Below are 26,121 nucleotides of genomic sequence, written 5' to 3' on the forward strand. Positions count from 1 at the left end.
GAACTGTAACTTACCGAGCAAGCTGCCATTGGGAGTCTAAATAAAAGTGCAGTGGTTCGATCCGGTCATTATAGGAATAATGGAAACGCTTGGGTAGCAGCTGCTTCATGTAAGCTTTGAAAGGCTGGTTTGGTTTGATGCACTGAAATGTTTAAAATAAAATATAAGGAAATTTTTGTGAAATGCGTATTTTGTGTCATGCACAGTTCTTACAAAGCACATCAATTAGAAATGGTCTGCAATAACTTCCACTAAGAACAACGTAACTCCACCAGGTTTGGAATCATAAGATCTGAGACATATGAATGAATACTTAAATCACAAGTACTGACTGATTTTGGATTCAATAGTTATCAAAATATATTTAATATTGGACATTATGGACAAAACTTGGGGGATTTTTTCTTCCAGCCTACAATTGTACAGAACCAAATGATACTGCAGAGAATTAATAAAGAGTTACACTAAAACATGAACATCGTGATACTTTCATAAATGATAGGAGACTCCCCAGTGCAAAAAGTCTACAGCTCCGTAATAGAGAAGGTAACAGACATTTAGGGGTTTTAGACTGATCACTCAGGGAAAAATAAACTTTTTTTATACAAAGGCCCACTAATGATTTTAAAAAGGAAAAAACAAAAACAAAAAAAACCCAAAATCTCTACTGTAATATTGGAATTTTTGAATACTGAAGTCATCTATACAAACAGCATTGTTCTCACCAACAGCAGCGTCTGCACAAATAAGAGGCAAACAGATTACAGTGCAGGGATGAGAACAGAAGCCACGGACAGAACAAAAAAGCAAATTCATTAAATTGCAACTGACCCCCCCCCCAAAAAAAAAAATCAATAATCTCTCTCAAAGCTGTTTATCAAAAAGGTGTGAGCAAGAAGATTCTATGTGTGTCCTGGCAATAGAGGTGAGCTTTACACTGACATGGCCCTCAGTTAGTACGGTCCAGATACACAAGTTCGCCAGTTGGAAGAGCAACACAGTGCAGTGAAATGAATACAAACCCTTAGTTCATGCACAACCTGATAGCTGTATGTCACCTTATTCAATTTTCACCTTTCCCTGTGTAGAACTACTTTTGTTGTTGCTGTTCACACAGGGGAAGGTGACACAAAGGTCACACACAGAATAAATTAGGTTGGAAAAGACTTCTGAGACCATCAAGTATGACTGTGACTGAACATCACCTTGTCAACTAGAAAAAATTCTTCCAAACATCCAACCTAAACCTCCCCATGTGCAGTGTAAGATTATGTCCCCTCACCCTGTCACTGACCCAAAGCACAGATAGTACCTAAGTTGCCCACCAAACAGCTGATGCTATGAAATACCTGTAAATGTCAGCAGAAATTAAGATAGAGATAAGACAACACATACCGTGAGGTTTCTGACAATGCCTTCATAATTAACTGGAAGAATCATATGCAAGTATTAGTCACCTAAGTTAAAAAAGATCAGATGTAAAACGAAAGCATTCCCATTACATAATACAAATGATAAGTTTCAATAAATTTCTGGGCATAAGAAATTATTTTTCCAGACTGAAAACCACATTGAGCAAGATAATCCCTAAATTGTCAAGCTATTGCTTTCATAAAATTTTAGCTCAGCCTCTCTTCCCCTTTATTTATTTACAGCTTTAAATTTAAACTAGATTAGTTAAACTTTAGTTAATTTTATTAGTTAAAAATTAACAATACTTACATGTTAAAGTGTATTAGCCACAGTTAGAAAAATGATCCAAGAAGTTTTCAGAAAAGAAGCAACTAATGCTGTGTTAATCAAGGTAAATTTTTCTTTGCTATTAAGCTTGTAAACAAAAAGACACAAATGCAACTACCAGGACGGCAGTTATGTCTATCAAATATCCTTAGAAAGAAAGCCAAGCACCTGCTGGCTAAGTTTCAGATGCCTATGCTCAAGCCAAAGGGGCTACTACATCATGTAGTTTGACATTTTGTGTAACACAGGCCCACTACATTTCACAGTTATGCTGTCCTGACTATGATATCCAATACTTGACTCAAGCACCTAAAGGATTACCCTGGCAAGAGGACCATTCATAATTCCTGCACAGATACATGTACTGCTACAAAGATTGCTATGCTACTTCGTTAGAACAAGGCACACATCCAAAGGAGGAGATGCGCTTCTTCTCCCTGAACTTCTCCAGGGAGAACCTGAAACTGCATTTGACTCCCATGTTCTCCAAGTAAACATTTAAAACAGTTTAGAATAGCATCAAGCAGTGAAGTAAACAGGACTTAAATTCACTGGGGTTGAGGTCTACAAGTTTCAAAGGGCACAGAGAACAATAATCTTGACAGGAAAAAAACCAACCCACCCAAAAATACTATGAAACATGAAAAAAGCTCCTGCATTCAACATTAAAAAGTTCCAAAAATTGCAGGGATTAAATGTTTGCCTGAAATAAGACTGCTTACCAAATCAGAGTTTAAAATTTGTAAGTATTCATTATTTTTTACTCAGTTTTATTATTTATGTTTACTTGCAGTTTACTTAATTACTGTCAGGCCATTAGGCCAATTTTTTATAACTAGGAAACATAATATTCAAAATAATATATAAATGATATTAACAATTTAACATTTCTCTAAGGCAGAAATATTGCAAATTTATACAAAACTTAATAAATTAGGAAATGAGGTGAGACATGAAGGGAGGATTATTGGGCTGTCTTGTGCATGTGTGATCTTATTCAAAGAAATGCCATTCACAAGGCAAGAGGCATTTGCAGTCGGTAACTCTGAGGCAGCCCATAAAATGTTTTTGTGTATCTGAATGTGGGATTCAAACATACTTTCAGACTTGAAAAGTCAAATGGTCTTTAAAAACACATGTGGAAACACTACTCAGTATTTCCTCTTCATCATTGCCCAGGTTGTCCCTAGTTGGCATTCACTCAAGTTTACTAATGGAATATCTGGATCCTACGTTTGTATTTATAAAGCACAAAAAACACATAACCAAATAACAAAAGTTAGTTTAGCAACTACATACAAGAGAAATACTCATCTGGAACATTATTAGGTCTTAGGCGAGCTGCAGGACCGGGAACAACTATGAAATCTTGAACATTATCCAGATAGCTGTTCAGATATGCTGTTTTTCTGCAGGTCCCTACTTCCATCCCTATAAAAGGAAACACATTTTCTTTTAAAATGGGAATATCAGTATAGAGTCACCTTTCTAAGGAGACATGTAACTTTAGTCGTACAAGTCAGAAATGTAATTTTTCTGGTCTTTTTATAAGCAATCCCAAGGTATATGACCCAAGAATACCACAAAACTCATGTAAAGAAGATAAAAAACCAAGCACAGATAAACACTATCAGCCATTTCCTCAGCCAAGAAAGACTCTCAAATTTAGTAAATAGACAAACTTTCTTCTCTAAAGGAAAAAGAACTCTTATGAGCCTAAGAACAGTAGTAACGGTCAGACCAAACATTGATTTAGCCCAGTATCTGACTTAATAATGTTCAGTACCTATCTAAAGAAACACCCAATAAGCACAGAATTATTGACTGGTCTTTCTCCCAGTGCTCTTTATCAGTTTTCAGAAGTCAAAGGGTTTACTGCTTATAAGTTGCTTATTGCATTTGAACTCTTACTTTAAATAATTCCTGGCAGGTTTACCCTCCATTAATGCCATATTTTTTTTAAGCCTGTACAGATATTTGGCTTGCATCATTCCCAGTGGCAATGAGTTTTGCAAATCAATTTTGTGCTGCATGAAAGTGTGCTTATTTGTTAAAAAAAGAAGTAGAAAAAAAATAGTAAAATACATAACTTATAGAAATAATTCCAGATATATAGAAAAGCTAGAAAAATAAATCAAAGTTTCATATTCAGAGCCTTCTAATAACATTTAAGGGAACTGATACTGGAAAGGAAGATAATGACTTGTATTTTCAGTTCCTCAGCAGTTCGTAATCTGTTGCTGTGCAGCATAGTTAAAAGACAGAAGAAAATGAAATCTATTTTTTTACAGTTCACATTTTTTATTCTATTTCTTTTATCATCTGGTAATGGTCACAAAAGGAACTAGAAATAAAATATAAAAATTACTTAATTTCTCTCTATGTTCTTCACTTCTTTACCCCCTCATAAAATAGTCTCACTCTCACACTGATTATCTTTCATATCATCTTAATAATATAAAATATATTTAATAGGTATCATTTGCTTCATTAACCTTCCCAGAAACATACAGGTATAAATTCCGAATAATATTTTATAAAGACAGTTCTTCAAAGTTCTGACATATGTTATAAAATCAAATTTACCATGATCTGATACAAAAATAATGTTCAGGCATTTATGCAAGTTCATTTGCTTTAGACCATCCATCAGCATCCCTACTATTTTGTCCACTCTCTGTAATGCCATAATGACCTGCAGGACAAAAATAGGAATGTAAAGTGTTAAAAATACTGTTAAATATGTCTAAGTTAAAATGAGAGCCTGCAGACTGCATATCACCTGCACTGTTCAGAGTAACCTCCACCTACAGAAGACTGGCTGTATCTACACTATACAACCCTTAGCCCAATTTTTTTTCTGTCCCATACTGCACCATGACACGTTTATGTGTTATTTTGTTGTAGATGCTTGAAAAGGAGAAAAAAACCCCAAAACAAAAGCATCAAACAAAAAAACAGCTCACAGATTATATAACCAGTGAGGGTGCTTTTAAAGTATGAAATTGAGGATGCTTGCTGCATTGTGCTTGGGCACAACCAAGGGAATGACTAAGGAATGCAGATACTGATGTGTTGGATAGAACAGAGGAAGCCAAGCCTGCAATACACTTCCTCAAAATGCCTGCTGGGAATTGGAGCAAACTGCCCTTTGAAACTGTGCTCTAAGACTAATACTCAGTCAAACTGCTTTAAAGAAACTGGAAAAGCCAAACAATGAACTACCTGCACTGCTTGTGATCAGGGGTCTGGTCCCAAGCTCATTTGCAGAGGTACAGCAGTGGAGCTACTTTTGAATACTTGCTAGGTTTAAAAAAAAAAAAAAAGTATTTTCCAATGAAGTAATTCTGCCACCTCACTGAACTACTAGCACAAGCTGTCTTGCTTTGTATCAGCAAGGAAGAGATGCTCCTGCAGAGACTATATACAAATACTCAGGGTCTTTCTCTCCAAAGCATTCCTGACAGACAGAACTTTAGATCCACTTATTATGCAAAGAGAAAGATAGATAGCCATGGTCCTTATACTGAAGTTCCAGTTATGCCTGCTACTTCCTTACACAAATAGCAACTACTCACAGCTCAAGAGGAATTGGCAAGAGCTTTTTTTACTCTTGTCATCACTGAAGCTAAATACCTACTTATGATGCCTAACCTCCCTGACTGTTCAAGATGGGAGAATTTTACAAAGGTCCTGAATTTCCAATAACTTTTTCCTTTGCATTTTTCCCTTTGGTTTTTTAAAATGTAAAGCTATTCAGTACTTTTTAAGACAGTAGGAGTCCCAAAGGCCTCTTACTAAAGTAAGAAATCACAGACTGATATAATAAATCACAGACTGTGGTGGGGCCAATATCCCTTTTATCTGTCTCTTTCTGCGAAGGCATAAATTTTAACTGCAGGGAGATAAAGCCAAAATCCATCTAAACTTACACAGAGACTGGGGTGAAATGAATGACAATTGTAACATGAATACTTAACCACCCAAACTTGGACATTGTTATGCAAACCCCTGTTCTTGCTAAATTGAAATTATACAAATTTTCTGTCTCCATTACCCTTCCCCTGCCAAAAATCAACATGAACCATTATCAGGAGCAGATAAAAGAACATACAAGACATACCCAAACATGCATTGGTAATTTGAAAGTTATTGAAATAAAGAAAATAAAAATTAGTCTTACTAAATAGGCTCTCTATTATAAGCTTTATAACAGTGTTAATCATGGATGCACTGTCTATTCAATTTTTTTCCTAAAAAACAAACTTCACACAATCTCAGTTATCTAATATGAATTTTGGAAGCTGTAGAGTCAGAGCAAAGTTTCAAATTTAAAAAAAAGAAAAAAATTAAGAAACTACAAAACTACTTACTCCACTGCTTACTGGTCCAAACTTATGGCCCGAGGAATCTGGTTCTTCTAAATACAGAGTGTAAAAGTGTGGTCTATATCAAACAGTACCAAAAATGTAATATTTTACATACATGTTGAGACAGTTTGAAGAGATTATATTTCAACAATGGAGATCAAATATTGGAAACAACACTGTCATTCAGAAGAAAAATACATTAAATGGAGAGACGCAACTTAATTTAAAAAGTTTTCAGTCATAGAAACAGGTTTGCACTACATAATATTTTAACCTTGTTAGCATAAAGCATAAGATGTTGTTTAAAACAGGAATAGTGTTTACAAGGTAATTCATTGCAATACCATTTAAACAGGAACTCACTCAAAAGCGTACACCTACCTTTCATCTTCCGGTAGCTGCAACCAGCGAAGGACAGTCACCACTCTTTCTTCAAACGGGATTGAGCTGCATCAAAATAACACAGTATCAACCAAACATGTATTTCCATGAGCTGAATCTCTTAGCCATACATTACAAAAAAATCACTGTACTTTAGCAGAAAAAAAAAATTATTACAGGCTTTTTAGCAGGATACAAATTTGTCTATGCTAATTGCCTGTGACTCTACAGGAGTTTATAGCCTGATCTAAATCTGCCTTGAAAATTGTTCCCAATATGATTAGAATAATGCTCCCAGTAGTGCTTTTGCTTATTATATAAAGCAAATAATTTGCCTTAAGGTGCAAAGTCATATATAGGCTTTTATTGCTATATTATGTTTTGAAAAAGTCATGGTTTAGGAGTGGGGTTGGGTATTTAAAATTTAAATAGGTTGAATAAGAGTTTCTCATACTATGTTACAAATCAGATGTTTGCATCAATTATTGAAGTAGACCAACAATAAGCACGTTGACCTTTAACAACATGAGGCACCCACAAAAGTAAGTATTCAGTGTTTAACACAAGTTCAAGTAACAGTGCATCATCATTTCCTAGGAAAGAAAATATAGGTAGCAAATCAAGAATCAAAAGTTGCAGCCTGTATGAAGGATGTAAGAAGAGAAAATGATCCTAAGATAGAAATGAGAAGCCTGATTTTTTGGGCAAGTTTTGAGATTATTAAATAAATGGTGATAAACATTATCATTAAGCAGAAAATGTTTAATTGCAGTAAGAGCAATCACTGACTAAAATATGAGTGCCTTAATATTTTCAAAATCTGCAATGAAAATAATTTTTAATTGGAACAGCTTACCACAGTCAACAATAAAACTTTAGTTTTCATGGATAGTATCACATCAAAGCCTGATCCATTCATTACATGAGAAGTTTGGGTTGAAATATTCTATACCAGCCACAAAAGGTTTTTATAAATAGAAAGAGCAAAGCACAAGAACTTCAAAGCTGGTTATGCTTAAAGCTGATTTTTACACATCTTACCATTAAAACATTTCTTGAGGAATGAAAAGAAAATTTAAAAAAGGCTCTACACTATACTGAAACAAAGTTAATTGCATCCTAGCCTTTTTTTCCCATTGTACAAAATCATTTAGAAAAGCAGGGGAAAAAAATTACGCTTTGTCTGGCATCTGTCCCACTGTAATCGTTAAAGTTAAATGCTCCTCAGAGACACAGGTGTTTACATACCTATTGTACACTTCATACAGGTTTGGAAAGGTTCCATTCACTGCTACGTCAGACCCAGGCCAGAAGAACGTCGCTGCTTTCAGCCCTTGGTACCTGGCTGTGAGCCAAATCTGCCAGAGAGCATTTGCCATTGTTAGTGCCCATCACTGAATCAGCTGAGACTGCCAGGCCCACGGCCACCCTCACCAACCCTGAACCCTTCAGCAAGACCAGAAACTAATAGTTTCATGGAGCACTCCAGTCAATCTTGTCTGTCATTACTATCTGCAGCCCAGTTACATCTTGTAAACTGATTCCTTGTGGCAAACCCTCCCACCCCTGCTGCTGCAATGCCACAGAGAGACAGAACAGAGGTAGGAACCATTAGTAGAAATGCAATGGTAGAACCATGGCTGAACACCAGGAAGGGGAAATATCTCAAAAACGGTGACACAAGAAGAGGTGGGAATATTCCAAGAACCTATGTCCCACACACTTGTGACATTTGGAAACAGCATTTGGTCAATTCTTTTGATTTTACTGCTGCTCTCATGGTTTACAGATTTATTACGCCTTCTCTATGTTTCCTGCCTAACTCATACATCACTATTCTCAGTGGCCTGCAAGTTCTACACCTGTGTGTTCCTTCCTCAGGGGAAAAAAACCAACCAAACAAACATAAAAAACTAAATCCTCAGTCTTCCCCACATCCTAAACAGTTACATCTGGTCCTTTGCTATTCTTCAGGCTAGTGCTTACTAAAACTTTTCCATGCCACTTCACTTTCACGGCAAACTCATCAGCTTTGCCATAGGTGTATGACTGAGCTGAGACAATTTCTTAAAAAACACATCTTTAGACTTACAAGTAATTTAAGCAGAGCATAAACCTTTATTAGTGCTTCTTATTACTCAAACTTACTGGTCTGTTGATTTCCTCACAGAAGTTAACTGCAAACCCACTCATGTTAAAAACAGAGCAAAATCTGGTAGCTATATTACATATTTTAAGCCAGCATTCTCCTTAGGGAACATTCCATTTAGGTTCAACAAAACCTGTTACATTTTGTTTCATTTGTTATTTTGCAACTCTAGAATGGCAATTCCTAGTGGCGCTGAGTAACATTTCTTGGCTGACTTAGAATTACCCTCTGTACTCTTTCAACATCACTATGCATCCAAGTGATATTAAGTAACACAACAGGATGATGTACATTCTCAGAAGGGTATTAATACTTACAGGCTGGCCTTGGTACCACTGCGGATTAAACTTCTCCTCACTTTTAAGGGTGAAGGATGCATTTCTTTTGGGGTCATACATCTTGTTATCAATTATACCATGAGATTCAGGATACAGCCCCTGTAATTGAGAGTATGCCTTGTTGCAATGCTCTAAAGAAAAAGAATCTTCCAGCTACTTAAATGTGCCCTTTAGATAAATATATCCATTGAATAGTCACTCTACTGGTGACTTCTACTCCACCAGTATCTCAAGACCCAAATTCAGCATTATCACCTCTCATTGCTTCTAAGCCCTACCTGCCAACCCTTACTTGCTTCTCAGCGAGATTTAAAAAAAATTAGGCACTGTCCTCTGGGATCAAACTGAAAGACACTGTTTGCGTTCACACATTTGTTGTATCTTTAGTACCAAAGATAAAGCAATTACCTATGCTGGACCTCCATTACACGATCAAAAGCTCTAGTTCTAGAAAACAATTATATGAGCAGTCAAAGAAGTGCAGGCATCAGGTCTTGGGTAGTTTTAGCAGACTGTGTGCTCTGTCTTTAAGCAAACTAGTTCCTTTTTACATTTACAAGGGATAAAACAGCACCACCACTAGGACCTTGCTACTTTTTCACAAGAATGAGGAGTGGAGATAAAGCCCTGTACTATACACCTCACATGGGTGCTGGGCCTGATTAATGCCTCTTATTTGCATATTGAGTCATGGAGATTTGTGAGAATTACACAATTAAACATTTCATTCCTGAACTTGTCCTCCCACCAAGGGTCTTGACAAACTGGAAGATAAGAAAGTACAGATCCTAGTATTTGATTGAATTTTAGTTGTGGCACGATGAAACTAAAAAGGTTGTCCTGGATTCCAGCCCTGCATTTGTGTTGGAATACCTCTATTTTTCTTTTTCCTCCTATATGCAAGAGGTGGCAAATTTACAAGATCAGCTTTGTGACATTTCTGTGCAGGCTTGGGTACAGCACATCACAGAGAGCCAATATCAGCATGATGCTCAAATCTTTTCTCTCATTTCATACCATTCTTTTCATCATGCCAGGCTACCTTAATGACATGGAATAAGGTTGGCAATTTAAAGTAGTCAAGCTGCTCCCACTCCAAGAGAGGGAACTACAATTTAATGGAAATATTTACACAAATAAGGAGTTGTAAAGTGATGTGAACTTTTTGCTATATGGGATTTTTCACAGCTACTCTTGCAAGGACTGAGTTTACTTACATTAGATCTGGCCACTTAGCTGTAGTGTCACATAATAGCTGTTAGCCTAAATTACATAAATATAATACATACTTTTTCCTATTCTGATGGGAAATCAAATTATTTTAATAATGCACCAAAACACACTATTCCCTTAGGAAAAAAACTTGATAATGAACTGTAGTGGAAACATAATATACAAGAATTCTTACTGTGACAATGGAGTAATGGTTGGGAAAGGTTTTTGAAGGATACACTGGTCTCATACTTGAAGTGTATGTTCCACATTTCTCTAGAGGAAGTAACAAAGAAAGTCAGCAAAATTACTGAACTAAAAATCTTGCAAGTTTCTGTCATGAAGATGTATAGTTATTAAAAAAAAAAAGCAGGCCAGAATATATTTCCAGAAAGTTTTCACTCTTCAAAATTGTGGACTTAATACTTAAGTTTTCTTCCCATATTCATTTACAAGCTGACTAAATGCCTATTAACACAAATTTCATATATGCCTAAGGGCTGACTGCAATGGTCACATTGCTCATGGTCACATGAGCAAAACCTACAGAAAAGAATGCATAGATAAGACAGAAAAATGAAAGAAATCACACCCTCTAAGTAGCTCTGGTATGCAATAAAACTGCTTACTTTGCAGTTTTCCTTTCTTGTTTGTGGGGCTTTCAAAACACAAAAATAAGCTCTTATTCTAGGATGAATGTCAAAGTTTATGTCAATATACAAATCACATGGCTTTAGGGAGATTAGCGTACTGTATTTGCTAGTATGAAGAGGCATTAGCAAGGCCAAAACAACTGGGCAAACCTTATTAAAGGGGTCTAAATTTCCACCAGCAAATGTGTGGGTCCCAATTTTCATAAAGAAAAAAAATGCCCTCATGACAACTTAAAAAATACTAAAACTGCTTTCAACAGATGCTAAAGAATGAAAACTAATGACCTGATAGGAAGAACCTCACTGGGTCATCTTCACTATGACTCTGAGTAATTATATATAATATAAATAGAATAGAAATTAAAGACTTCATAACATAGGAATGTTTTGCATCAAGGTACCTTGAACTGATTGGATTGGGGCTTCAATTAGATTTCAGTTGAAATAATCAATTTGAGCTAATCAAGATAAAAGAAGTCAGGCCAGAAAAATAAATCCTCTCAAGTCACACAGGCATCCCCTCCCACACTTGTGTTCTATACTAACAAATAATCACTTGTATCTTTTTTTATTACTGCAAAACACCTAGCACATTTCAACTACTTCCAAACCTGTTGTTGAGACTGTTTTCCAAAATCTTGGGTTTTTTGTGTGGGTAGGTGGGGAGGTTTCGTTTTGTTTTGCTTTGCTTTTAAAGTAATGGAAAAACACACTTTAAAAGTTTTGCCAAAAATCTGGTGGGGGGTTTGCTAGGACTTTCCATAAGAGTTATCTTTATTCTTTTTGGCTCATTGCCTTACCTAAAGATGATTTAAGACAAAAGGATAATTTATCTAAAACTTAAAATATCACAGCATAATTGTATATGAAAATGTCTTCTCTGAACACCACGTGAGCATAGCAAGATTATGCCTGGGTTCACTAAAATCCCTCAGCTCCATGCTGAATAGTTCATCCTTCAAATAGGAGGGAGAGAAAATATATGAAAAAAAACATGGTAGAAGTGAAATTATGATAGTCTTACAGGCATCTACTCTGAGACATTCCTCCAAGGAGACACCAGAATATCACTGTAAGCATGGCTGAATTAACAGGACCAAATAATGGCAATATTTTATCTATTGGAATTCTGCACTTGTCGTCAAATGCTTTAAAGATGAAAACCCAGGCACTTAGCATGGTCCTAATTTAACACATAACCAGGCAGTCCAAAGAGTCACTGAATGTGAGCAACTGTTCACTGCTTTGTAAAAGCTGTCATTCTTAAACTGTCTCTTTTTGAAAATTTAATAGTCTTATAAATGGATGGCTATGAACTCTGAAATGATTTAATACAACTTTTTCGCAACAGTCAAGCAATTTATCCACTATTGTTACCTGTTTGCACAGAGGAATAGATTTCATTACCCTTTTCTGAACAGTAAAATCCTGCAGGAGTATTTACTCAGTCATATAGAAGTTTACTTTTTACAATATGACTGCTTCCACCATTTTTAGACACATTGAACATAAAGCACATAGAGATTTGAAGCCACAGGCGCTCAGAGTGTTATGGGATATACACCTCTGTGACACTAACGTTCATTAATGAGAATATTTTTCTCTTACTAAGGAAAATTTACTTTATCTGAGCATTTCACCAATTTTTCACTCTGAAGGAAAAAAAGAAGAAAGCTGAAGATCCTGCAGCACATTGTATAGCAAAAGCCATCTGGCATATTACCAAAAAATAATCCAGAGTACTCCAGAACTGTAAACATAATGCAGAATTAATACATGCCCCCAGACTGGGGCAAGTATTTTGTTGGATATAAAACACGTATTATTAGGCATTTTGGTATTAGAATCTTTTAAAAATATACATTTTGACCATCAAAAACCTCATACCTGTGGAGAAGTGAAATTACTTTGATGAAGATAGAAAGATATTTGTATTTCTTAGTGGTCCGAATTCATCATGGGTTCAATGCAAAGAGAAGTACAAGTTAATTAAAGAAGTCAATGGGAGAAGCCCCACTATAGTCTATCCAGACCAAAAATGAAGAAACTTTACATGTGTAAGTGGATATCGCAGACTGGAAGCCCTACAGATGCTTTGTGACACTTCTGTCTTGTATCTCAGGCCAGCGTCTCCTGGAAATCTCCTCCAGTTTAAATTTTTTATAACTGCATCTAATGAAAAGTTTGCAAATGTCTCATTTTATTCTAGCATGGAACAAAACTAAAAAGAACCCAAAACCTCAAATACATCTGCGAATTGTTATCTTCTGGAACACTTCAAGTTGTAACAACCACTGTGTAAAAAAGAAAGTATTTTTACTGACTTATTTTTAGTCAAACTGAAACCAGGCACCCCAGGTAGTAATTTATGAACGTCAAGAAGATTGGCATATTTTTCAGACAAGAAATACCATTACTTCTCTACAGACCACAGCCAAAACAGAAACAGGAAAAGTAACTAAAATTATTTAGACACTACCAAATCAAGTAAGACACTAAAAAAGTTGGGGAATATTTCTTCCAGAAATGTTTGTTAAATTAAGGTTTTCTTGGACTCATTACATTTCCACCAACCCTTCTATAACATCTCTTCTTAGTCTCTTCCTTCTCTGTCTTCTTTTTCCAAATATAATCAAATGCTTTCTATCTTGCTTTTCATTTTCCAAAGCCATGCCACCTAAATATGAGATGACATAGAGTAAAAGGGATCTACTTCTATTTTGAAGAAATAAAATAATGTCACAGCAAAAAAAAAAATCCACCTCCTAAATATAGCAGGGGCTATAACTCACAAGATTTCACTGAAAATCAAAAGGGCCCCTTCCTCAAGCCCTCTCTTTCTTGCCCTTCCACTCTCCAACACCTCAAGTTCTTTGTGCATGGGTGTTCTTTAGTTCCATATTTATGGCAGAAGAGTGAGGATTTTGAAGAGTGGGCAAAGCTGCATCTGTGGTTTTTTCACTAAGACGTCATAATATTTCTTAGACAAAGAAACTACTCACGTAATTTGCTAATAACAGGTAGAAGTCCACCCCAAGTCTGCAAATATTCTGCTCTGAAGCCATCCAATGAAAATAGTAACACTGGAGACTTGGTAAATCTGAACAAACAGAAATTGAATATTAAAAGACAGACTCTGAGAAACAGTTTCCTAGCACTAATTTCAAGAAAGTTTCCCCCAGACAGTGGGAATGTCCATCATGGGGCTATAAGTCAGGCCAAGGAAGTCCTCCTCAGCAGGAAGTTTTGCTGGCACAGTGGTGAGCAAACAAGCTGCCCAAAGAGGCTGAGGTTTGCAGTAGGGCATGCACAGAAAAGCCACGACAAGGTCTGATTTCAAACACACCTATACGATGCAGAACAAGCTAAGATGCTCAGGTGATCCACCTGGTGGGTTTGGTACTCCTTATCTTGAAATCAGTCCCATTGAAGCAACACTCAGCCCCTCCAACCCCATTCTCCCACCCCAAGCTAAGAGCAGGGAAAGAAATAAGGCAATGCAAAGTCAAACTTTCCTTTATTCACTTTGCTCCTGAACAACCTGTAACCTAGATGAAAAAAAGGATATTTTTATATGTATATATATGGTGCACAGAGCTGTAAGCAAGTCTAGTGTACAAGGTATGTGTTTTAGTTGCATAAAACACATACTTTTCCTTTCATCTTACAAAGATTATCCAACCAAAAAGAACTTGCTACAGAAGTACTACCAATCTCCAAACTCAAAAATGTGGCCCTACAACTGGAAACACTGTAACAGCATTCCTGCCTGGAACTTCACAGATAAATTCAGAAATTGATTTCACCGGAATCAAAACAAATAAAATCTCCCTTTCCAGTCTCCACAGGATCTATGTTTTCCAGTCTTGACTTGTTCCCAGATTCAGCCCTGTTCAAACAATTTCTCTCCAACTGTAAGTACTTACAGCATTGCATCACAGACAGGAATAGTAACTTATGTAACATCAGTAACTTCTTCTTTGAAGAAAACATACACTGTGTTTGACCTATAGACATGAGGGCACTTGAGACTGAGAAAAAATAACTGCTGTGCAGCAATAACTACTGAAAATATGGAATTTCATAAAACAATTTAATATTTATAATATTATAATATTAAAATATTGTTTTATTGCAAGCTCATTTTCCCTTTTTATATGTACATTTTTTTAAACTTTGTTGTCCCTTAATTTCCAAAAACAAAACAGTGAGGATAGAAGACATTATTTATAAAGTGTTGACAATTTCTTTAGTGATGTACCCCACAAAAAAATGGGAAGAGTCATTTACAAAGGAAACATTTACAAGCTGTGTGTCAGTCAAACAAATGTGACTATATTAAACTAAGGAATAGTCAGGCAACCAAAACATGCCAATCCTAATAAATTTTAATCAACAATTTGGACAACAGTTCAGCCAAAAGTATTTCACTAGTGAGAATTATTATATAGCCTACCCTATACCCCAGATAGAATAAAAACTTTTAGATGCATTTCTAAGATGTATGTTTGTAGCCTGCTTTTTAAATTTATATGGCACAGGTGGGAACAAGAAATGAATGATTTTCAGGTCAAAATTAAAGCCATATAGCAGAACAGAGTAAGGAAACTTTATGCACTGCCTTTGCCCATATTACAAGGGTTTTTTTTGCAGCACAGATTCTGACATCTACAGGTTTTGCAAATACCTTGTCCATGCCCCTACTCAATAAATTGATTCGCTTCAATGCAGAGGTCTAAAAATCTTCACTGCAAAGTTCTGTGTGATAAAACATGAACTTTGAGGCTGTTCAATATTACTTACCAACAAATCTAACTTCAAAAAAAAAAAAAAGAAAAAAAGAACCAAACCAAAACCAGAAAACCCCACCAAACTTAAAACAACCACTCAGAAAGGGACTTTACGCAACCGTTTCTGGTTTGGCATTTACAAGTAAACCAACTGTTAAGTACATGTTTTGGTTGTCTGCAAATCTAGCTACTGACCCCTTCACACATGTAAAATTAAACTTGGCAAAATAGGCCATTGCCACAACGAGGGCAATTGCCCATTTCACTTCTTGTATACTCTACGCATGCCAGAACTCATATATTTAGTAATCTGCCCTGGTGCTCAGGGAAGCAAAGCATGACAGACCATAATAAAATGCACTCTCTTTGGAAAAGCTCCAGTAAAATGCCCAGACAAACTGACTCAAGCTCCATTCTGAGGTATATCAGCCACTTCTACACATTTTTCCAGTCAGTAGTCAAGACTGCACTTGCTACTTCATGAAGGGGCTGTCATAAGCAAGCAAGCCTGGGAGGCTCAAGTTTTGGTCCTGTTGGTGATTCACGCTGGCTGTGTCCAAACAGTGAGACAAGCGTGCTTCACAGCTCTTGTATAAATAGGTATGCCACAGTCACATCCTGACTCCAAACTGAAGGAAATGCAGTAGCAATTATCCCATCCTATAAACTGGCTTCTATGGAGACATTATGCAGGCAACACAGGCGTGCTGTGGTCTAGGAGGTTCACCAGTCTAGATGATCAAGAGGCCAGAACCATGGAACACACTGCCAAGTTGACCTCCCTCACTGCAGGCAGGCTAGACCATAATTTGAAGAGAATGAAAACAAAAGAGGAAGGAAAAGAAAGTTCCCTTCAACAGCTTAATGTAATACACAGAAAGCTTCCTATCCCACACACACTCATATACTACTGCCTACACACAGCCATAAAGCACAGGAAGAAAAGCTTTCTTTTCCACTAAACGTACAGAAAGCCTGAACAGAAGGCATAAGAGCAATCTCCAGATATAAAGAGAGATCAGCAAAGAGGAAAGTCATCAGATGCTCTTACAGCTCAATGAAAATAGAACAAATAGTAATAGGCCTGAAGTACAGAAAAAGACGAGGACAAAAAGACAGCAAAAAGTCATCAGTAAAGCCATCTACATAAGTACTGGGATAAACTGCTTGAGTAGGTTTGAATTGCCTGAGTATTATTTCACTCCTAGAATAGTGGGAAGGACTAGATTACTCCTGAGATTTTACAGCCTATTAACTTTATACGCCTATTAAACAACATAGAACCCAGTTTTGGAAAGACTTACTCGTGTGCTTAATTTTAAGCTGTTGATCAGTCTCACTGAAATCAGTGGCACTTCTCAGATTAAGCACCTCATTGAACGTTGTGTTGTGTTTCGTCTACTCTGCACCACAGGAACAGCTAAAACCCAGCTAAAACTAAAATAGAATAAAACCAGCAAACTGGACCCACAACATATGCTGTATTAATATGCACGGAATCAGAACTGATATCCTGAAGCCTCAAAATGAGTGCTGCAACTAAATTCACCTGCACTCCTGCCTACCACACAGCATAGGAAGAAGTGTATTGTTTACACAGTTGTTACTTTTGGGAGAGGCTTGTGTGTTAATAGTCCAAGATGAGCCTTCAGTCAACACTGTTTGATTCAACTTTGACCACACATCATTCTTTCCTGGGCTGGGTTTTATTGCAACATTTTGGGGTTTACCAGGATTAAAACAATTTTAGAGGAGTAACTACGTATCCCTTTCATGAGCTGAACAGAAGAAAAACAAACAAAAAACCCTACAAACAAGTTAACCAACAGGAGTTGCCCTATGACATTTGCATCAGTAACTTTGACTGTGGATCTGCACAAGACTCTTGTTTGTTTACCAAACTCTTGGGGGCAACACTTCCTAATCTTGCATTAGAGAAATCAGCACCCTAGACTCAGTTCCTAGCATGAAATCCCAAATGGCTCCTGAACTCAGAAAAAAAGTTAAGGACAAAAACCTCAAGAACCACCTGGCTACCACCTTCCTACATAGGGGACTACTGGGGACTTGGACTACAAGCCGGACAGAGGCTACAGTTTCTGTCCTGATGAAGGTTCTGACATGTCAGCATCTGTCAGTGCTCTGAATCAGAATGAAGGGTACTCAACTGGTAGAAAATATTTCAAAAGGAAATGGATTTTGTTTGAAAGTATTGTAACTCCAGTGAATAAATATAGCATGATTTAAATACATCAAGTCAAAAAGTAACAACATAAGAACAAAATAAAATGGTTTTACTTTACTAGAAATATCCCTTCACACTATAATTTCAAAATCCAAATAAAATAGGCCTGTATTTTTTGATACTCGTCAGACAAGAATATAGTTATCCTAAAACATGTCCTATAACATGTCTAGCAAGTATTAACTACTGGAACATAAATCATGAATTTAAGTCACTTGTATTGATAGCTTAGACATACAATCATAGTTTACAGTCAACTTTAACTATAAATTTAGTTAGAAGATCCCACAGCAAAAACAGTTAAAGTAATACAAGCTTTTTTTTTCCTGGCTGGGAGCTTTACTGTACTATTCAAGCCTGAGTGCTGATGCCATAAACCACATGAGTCATTCCTCACACAGTGTATACATAACTTGCAGGAGCAGGCCCAATGTGGAGCTGAGCCAGAGAACACAAGGATCCCATGGCACTTTACACCTTTTAAAGAAAGTACTTCAGACAGCTTGGTTGTCCCACTGCTGGTGAAGCTGGAACAGAGATCTGCCCACAATTTGCAGTCCTGAGGCTAGAAAATGCAAGCTATTGGAAAGATCTTTTAAAGAGTCAGGGGAGGGAGACAGTCTTAGGAGTCTAAGATTGCTGGATGGGTCCCAAAACATTTGGAATGGTGGGTATTGTAGCACACATAGGTCAATAATATGGCTGGCAACCAGGCAGAGCTTCCCAGGGCACGCACATCTATGAGACACAACAGGGTTGAGGAACAGGCGTATCTTGCAAGTCAAGCAAGTGCTGAGATAGAACAACCTGATCTGTTAGTAAGCACCACCAAATGCTGACTGAACAGGTGTTCATCTCTGGCAGCTGCTTTCACTGTGTGTGTAAAAGGCAAGCAGGTCCCAGGAAGACACAGCAGGGAAAACAATCTCAAAAATGAAACACAAGCAAAGAGCAGAGCTATGCAAACATGATTTCCTCACCCTTTCGGACACTGAGGTTCAGTAATGTCCTCACATTCTTCTTCAACCCAGCTTGCCTCTCCTTAAAACAAATGAGTGCAATTTATTTTTTAAGACAGTACATTCTTACTGATAGGTGCAAGTTTTTTTCTTCATTTTACTGAATGCTTTTAAAGTCATATTATGTTCTTACTCCTCTTATACAAATATGGGTACATATGAAAGATGGAAGTAATTTGTTGATGATATTTACCTTTACAAACAGCTTGATAATTGACACAGCAATCTTTGTTTTCCACACAATCATCTGAACAGGAGCAACGATATTCTGGTCGCCTCTTTTCTCCACACCTGAATTTATTGCAGGTCCATATGTGGGCTAAAAAACAGGTGAGAGAGAAGGACAGCACAATGATTAATACTGCTGTAAGTCCAGTAGTAATAAAGCAAGTGATAGGTTCAGTCTCAAATCTCTACTAGCTGAGAAATAGTCCTCAGGTGTAATAGAGATAATGAGTTATCTCATACACACATAGTATCACAAACTTTGGCACTTCAGGAAATAGAAACACCCATGACTAAATATCCAAGAGCCCAGTCATCTGAATACAATCATGCAGCATATGGGTATAAATATCACAGATCAGAAAGAATCCATTTTACAGATCTCCTGAAATACGTTAATTTTTGTCAGTTTAATCTGATAAACTCATACTATAAAAAGTTCCCCAAAAACTCCCCCAGAAAAAAAAAACTGAGTCTGAATTTGGAGTGCCTAGAAAACACTGAGCAGCATTAATTTATTCTGACTTGCATTTGAGGTCACAGTGGATTTTACCAGTCATCGTCAGGCACTCCAGCCTCTTTCAGCACCTCTTAGGCATAGGCATCACTGCCACTATTTAAGACATAAGCTCACAGGAAGACCTACTGACTTCAGCTCCACTGCTGATCTTGTTAGACAGCAATGCTGATTTGCCTGAATGGCATATTCCAGTACATTGTATCATTTGAAGACCTGGATGTCCTGGTTGAATATAAGCCTGCAGTGCCCTAGCAGACAGGAGGGCCACCCATGTCCTGAGGAGAATCAGGCACAGCATCACAGCCAGGCAAGGGAGGGGATTTTCCTGCTCTGCTTTGAGCTGGGACAGCCTCACCTCGAGTGCTGGGGGCAGTTTTGGGTGCCATAATACAAGAAAGGCATTAAAATATTAAAGAGTGCCCAAAGGAAGGCCATGAGGATGGTGAAGGGTCTGGAGGGGAAACTTTATGAGGAGCAGCTGAGGTCACTTGGTCTGTTCAGCGAGGAGATGGAGGAAAAGTCCCATAAAAATCTTCAATATTCTCATGAGGGGAAACAGAGGGGCAGGCACCAATCTCTTCACTCTCCTGGCCAGTGACAGGGCTCAAGGAAAAAGCGTGAAGCTGAGCCAGGTGAGCTTTAGGTTAAGTATCAGGAAAACATTTTTCCCCCAGAAGACAGCTGGGCACTGGAAAAGGCTCCTCAGGGAAGTGGTGACAGCACCAAGCCTGACAGAGTTCAAAAAGCATTTGGACAACGCTCTCTGGCACATGGTGTGACTCCTGGCATGTCTTGTGCAGGGCCAGGAGTTAGACTTCATGATCCTGATGGGTCACTTCCAACTCAACATATTCTGTGATTCTATGATTTGTTATCAGTCATAAAACACAAATAGATCATTTACATTCAGTGAGGATAAACACCAGTGAATTTACCAGCTGAGTGAATACTTAAGTGAAGATCTTAACAGAGACATGGAAGCCAAATCTAAATGTTTGAGGAAAGGACACTCGATTTTCATACATGATTAGCAATTAGAAATCCCTAAAAGCATTGTCAGGAGGTTAATCTCACTTTCAGGTTACTGTACTTCAGTAATTCCACTAATATCAAATAGATCTTTACTTTCATGAGAGAGAGAAGAATCTATTATGGTTCTAGTTAAATGATACTATTGGGAAATTAGAATTTGATTCTCCACTGATGTTAGGGCTGATTTAAAAAAAAAAAAATCACCACCAATTAATTAATTCACATTCCTAGTGCTAAGACCGAGTCTCTGGTTTGTTTTTAAAGAACCTTTGTCACTCAGGGGGAGTGATGTAATAAAACAGACAGAGTAAAACCTATGTGACTATGTACCTGGATATATCAACTATATATCTGCAACTTGTCCTTTCAAAAGCAGTCAATTGAAGCAGGGATCTGAGGTCAGTTTAATTATTTGTTTTTCAAAGTCCACATTGGAATTTTAAATGTATCAGCGTGGTCTCACCCAGAAATTAATCAAATTTATGTAAAGAAGAGTAAGAAGAAAAAAGTTATCTGAAAGGAATGCTGCTTATGAAGCATAAAGGCAAAACCAAAGAAGAGGAAATAGTCAAGTGCTGTCCTTGGTGTTCTACACACTCTAACATCTTTCCCTGTAAAATTTCTCCAAGGTATTTTTCATGTTTGTCTATTTGACCTTTGCCTTCTGGCAAATCACGGCAGCTGCTTCTCATTTCGCAATCCTTCCCCAGTGCAATCTATTTTGTCATCCTGCCTGGATTCATGATCATGACCCTTGCTTCACACTCAGGCTGGGGAGTAGCAAGGCTGAGGGCCTGAGCAGCTGGGTAAGGAGAGAGGGCAGCTCTCACAGAGTTGCTCTGTCCTTCCCCTTTTTCACTCAGGCAATGACAGACAAACGCAATATGCAGAATGCACTTCTATTCCAGGCTTGCCCAAGAACGTAGGAGTCATCCCTGATGCCAGGAACAATGCGGGCCGCTGTTGTCTCACCACCAGCAAACAAAAAGCTGGCTAAGATCTCAAGATGCCATTGTTCATCCTCCTTCAAAGGGGGAGGGCAGCAGCACAGTCTGTTGCAGCCTCTCTCCTCACAGAAGAGCTATGGGAAAGCCAGCCTACCAGCTCTGTCAGCTCCTAAGTCGTCCAGCTGGGTAAAACACAAGCTTTTTTTTGTGTGAAACACCAGCTGTACCAGAGCCCTGGTGTTTCCACAGGGGTTCCCAGTACCACCATCACCACTGCAACTGCATCCAGGAATGTGACACAGAGAGCATAAAAAAGGGGAGATGAGGGGCATCAGAACCACTCTGCTGTTCAGTAGCCCTGCTTTGCACTCACCATCCATGTGAAATAAGTCCTGACCACAGCAGTACTCACATACACTGAGCTGTTCCTTGTCAAAGAACAGGAGAGATTGCTCCCTCAGCTTTTTTCCATCCTTACCTGGTTGTATACATGTTTCCTGGTAATCTAAGCAGCAGTTTCCAAGCTTGACACAATCTTTATCACAACGGCAGCTTCCAAAGGTCCTTTCAAAGCAACGACCTTTGCAGGTTTTCACTGTAATATTGGATAGTGTTAGATGTCAGTGGCTGAGCCCAAATCAGTCAGCGTGCCAAAGAAACCAATACAGTCAGCATGTGAAATGACACAGTTGGCCATTTCACAGCTTACCGGATGGCTGCAAAACCAGTGACAGCCAGAAGAAAGTCTTGATCCAACCAAATGCTTATTTCCCCTTACTGAACAAAATTATTTTTTCATTTATTAAACAAAGGGTTCTGTTCACTTTTAGCAGGAACATGGTGTTTCAGTATTGGCAGAAACCAGTGAAATAAAAGCTAGTTGTGACTGTCCTTGTCCTTCTGTGTCACAGGAAGATGTGAGTACAATCACTCAGAATACCAAAGATCCCAAGATGTAAGGAAGGCTGTTCCAAGGCACACACAAGAGACACAACTTAGGTATACTGCTCACCGGTTTATTTTTTGTTCAATTTAAATATGAAAAAAGACATAGCATTCTTCCACTAAGTTGGGGTTGCTGAGGGCAGGGAAATAACCATTAAAAAAAAACCCAAAAACACACACATTAAAAAAAAAAAAAAAAAGCAAACAACACACACCAGAAACTGGCGATGTGAAGGATTAACAAAACTTAAGAATTTGGTCACACTGTCTAATCCTGAGCAATCACCAGAATGGAGTGAGGGGAAGTCCTCCATCATTTGGCTCCCCTTCTGAAGAATCTTGAGGTGCGTGGTATTAGGAAAATGAGATATTAATCAACCAATACTGCAGAGCTATAATAAAATTAGAAGAAACCTACATATATTATAGGTATATTAAACCTATATATACTATAACAGAAATTTTATAAACAGATCTTCTGTTAAAAATCATTTTATGTTCAGCTTTGAAATTATTCTTCATAGTTGTTCCCAAAGTGAAGACTAATTTCTTTAAAAAAGAAAGTATTTCGTAACCTTCTACCTGAAGAAACTTCATCCTTGAAAAAACCACATATTTTTCAGGACAGAAAACAGACAGAGGAATTCCACCAGGAATGTTTTCAGGCTACAATTCTAACCAGTAAAAAAAATATCTTTTTTTTTTCCCTCCATAACTGAGTGGAAAAGATGAAAAAACAAATGTTCCAGGACAACATGAAATAGAAGTTGTTGTGTTCTGTTGTTTCAATTTTTTTAATGGTAAACTGAAAAAAGCCAGCCATGTGACATCACCACAGTGACAGCTGGGAAACATGGAAGCTGCCAGATTAGACACTGAGTACCAGGATCAATTTACTTCTCAAGTGAGTACACACAATTATTGAGTACACCTGAGGTTTATTTCCTGGTATTTTTATTCCCCTCTTTCTGATACTGCTTCAAGCAATGCATGTAATCCTCCTCCTGCAGCAAGAAGGGGGCATTCTGATAATACGAAAATTAATTCACAAAAAGAAAAAGGAATTGTTTAGCAATATTACGAAATAAAAGACATGTTATTTACCATCTTTTGAACAGCTAGGCTTCAGGCCAAATATGCATCCTAGGATTGTCGTTAACATGCAGACACAGAGTACCTGTGGGACAGGAAGGAAAAGAAAGTAATATTAAATTACCACCAAATAGTTTTGAAAGCACTCATTTTCTCTGTAATGTTATACATCTGTACGGAAATTCATAAACATGTTGATTTGGAGGCTGATTTCACTGTTTCCACCAACAGTTTTCCCTTCCACAAGTAGTTATGTTGTTTGCAATCAATTAGCAGTGTATGAACACCTTTGTCACAACTAGGCCTATGCATATCATTTCTTTTCAAGTCCTTTAGCATAGACATGTATCATCATGTCTTTCTTGATTTCTTTTATAACATTCTTTCATGATGATATATTTCTATTCTTTACACATTTTATAGATTTTTTTTTTTACTCCATTCCTTCCTTCCTCGTATGTTGTTCTAAGAAGGAGAAGTTTTGCCATTAACCACAGACTATAAACACAAGACATAGCCCTTAAGTGATACCTATAATTTTCTTAGGCAGGAAAACCTTCTCCCACTTCCTAGTATCCAGTTCATACTAGATCTGGGTCCACACCATGGTAAGCAACTGTGGGATGTCACATCAAGACTGAACCACAGTGTCTTGCACTGACCAGAAACTATGGATGTGCTCATTTTGGATTCTGGAAGCACTGAAGTTACTGAACAAGCACTGTATTATCCTTGTCCAGCATGTTACAGAGGGATTTAATGACTACTCAAATGCAGAGACAGATTTCTTTTAACCTCATTAAGTATGGGACTTATCCCAAAAACTTTTTAGAAAAAGTATACATATTATCAGTGCTTCGACAGTAATTAAAGAGAAGCCAACAATGCAGCTACAACAACTACTCTATTTAAGTGTAGAAGGTAATAAAGTACTTTGCCAGAAGTCCTAAAACAGAAGATAGTCTACATTATTGCACTTTCTCGTAAAAAAGAATTTGGGGAGTTCTGGGTAGGGAAAATGGATACATACCACCTTTCCAGTCACTGTTTTCTGCGGAAAAATCGCATTGAAGCAAAACTTCAATAACTTCACATACGTAGCTACACAATTCTGTCCCTTTTTTTCCCCCTTTCCCATCAACAAAATCTGCTGAGTCAGCCTTGAGTAGGATGCCTGAATCATATTGTGTTATGGAAAAAATTCCTTCCATTTTAAAATGCACCTAATTATTTCTCAAGTTTATTCTTTTTAAATACCATAACTAAACTTCAATAACTAAAAACTATTTGTGTTGTTTTTAACAACTCTACAGTTTACTATGCAATTTTGTTCACTAAGCATTTAGTAAAGACAGTACCAAAGCAATTTCTAGAATATGTAGCATTGGAATTCAGATATTACTCTGAATTTAACCAAAAATTATCAAAAACTAAATTAATAAATATAAAAAATATTACAAACATACCATTCATTTAAAAATTTAACAATAGACTGGACGTGATGAAGCTGTGGCTTAGAATTTTGAACCAGGCAAGTCAAAAGAATTTCATTCAACACCATGTATAGCAAAGAAATAAGCACTTTCTCAGTTCAATTTCAGTCTTTGAATTGACAGGGAAAGAAGGAAAATAATACAAGACTGAAGGGGAAAATATCTAGCATCATCTATTCACCTGGATATGAAAAAACTCACAGAAAGATGCAAGTATCTATTAAAACCACCTCTCAAGAATTAACATAAGTACAGAGCTTTGCTCTTTTCTTCTTTTTTTTCTGTTTTTCTTTTTTTTTTTTAATCAGAATGCTAACATGCACAGCACCAACACTTTCTGTTTCACCAGTATCAACAATGTCATCTTCAATGTAAATTGTTCTGGACCTTTGAAATCCCTCATATAAAATATCACCTAGATAAGAGCAGGTGCACAGGGAGGTAGGTCACACTTCAAGATGTCAAAGCCCAGCAAAATCAGTGGAGAGAGCAAGACTTGTTATTTTCCTTTTAACATTATTATTACTGTTATTGCTCCTATTTTCATTAAAATTTTATAAAATTTTATTTCAGGGTGAAGATTTATTGCTTCTCTGCTCCCACCCATCCCTGCTACTAAGATCAAGGAGTAGAATGTCCCATTAGATGTAAATGCAAACATGCTTTAAAACAAGCAAAACCCACAACTACTCTGTTTGTAACAGCTTTATTCCCGTATCTTCAAGTAGCTACCTAGACCTATGGGACTTATGCCACCTAAGGCATCCCTGTAAAGAAAACACATTCCAGTGCCACTAAATGGACTGTTAATATTCCCTTATGGAGCTTCAGTGTAGGTAATGCAGGAATTTAATCATTACACCAAATTAATGCAAAAAAAAATCTACATAAAACCCACTGCAAAACGACAGCATTATAATACTTCTCAACAAAAAACTGATAATACTTTGCTTAAATTCTCACAAACCAT

The 26,121-nt window shown here is 37.2% G+C and overlaps 1 protein-coding gene across 1 annotated transcript in view; it reads right to left on the bottom strand.

The window, feature by feature from the left end:
• ENPP1 (ectonucleotide pyrophosphatase/phosphodiesterase 1) overlaps positions 1 to 26,121 on the bottom strand; it is a 53,345-nt gene that overhangs the window by 13,416 nt on the left and 13,808 nt on the right. Inside the window, exons 2-15 of the mRNA XM_066179166.1 lie at positions 23,671 to 23,743; positions 22,100 to 22,216; positions 19,091 to 19,216; positions 18,859 to 18,919; positions 13,846 to 13,943; positions 10,387 to 10,466; positions 8,958 to 9,077; positions 7,740 to 7,849; positions 6,492 to 6,557; positions 6,114 to 6,186; positions 4,327 to 4,435; positions 3,040 to 3,171; positions 1,396 to 1,427; positions 15 to 142 (exon numbers count right to left, since the gene is read on the bottom strand). Of these exons, the coding sequence (XP_066035263.1) occupies positions 15 to 142; positions 1,396 to 1,427; positions 3,040 to 3,171; positions 4,327 to 4,435; positions 6,114 to 6,186; positions 6,492 to 6,557; positions 7,740 to 7,849; positions 8,958 to 9,077; positions 10,387 to 10,466; positions 13,846 to 13,943; positions 18,859 to 18,919; positions 19,091 to 19,216; positions 22,100 to 22,216; positions 23,671 to 23,743 (1,325 nt within the window). The remainder of the gene's footprint in view (positions 1 to 14; positions 143 to 1,395; positions 1,428 to 3,039; positions 3,172 to 4,326; positions 4,436 to 6,113; positions 6,187 to 6,491; positions 6,558 to 7,739; positions 7,850 to 8,957; positions 9,078 to 10,386; positions 10,467 to 13,845; positions 13,944 to 18,858; positions 18,920 to 19,090; positions 19,217 to 22,099; positions 22,217 to 23,670; positions 23,744 to 26,121) is intronic.

Source organism: Chamaea fasciata, unplaced genomic scaffold (assembly GCF_029207755.1).
Source record: "Chamaea fasciata isolate MVZ Bird 193981 ecotype frontalis unplaced genomic scaffold, bChaFas1.0.hap1 SCAF_3, whole genome shotgun sequence".
Taxonomy (NCBI): Eukaryota; Metazoa; Chordata; class Aves; order Passeriformes; family Sylviidae; genus Chamaea; species Chamaea fasciata.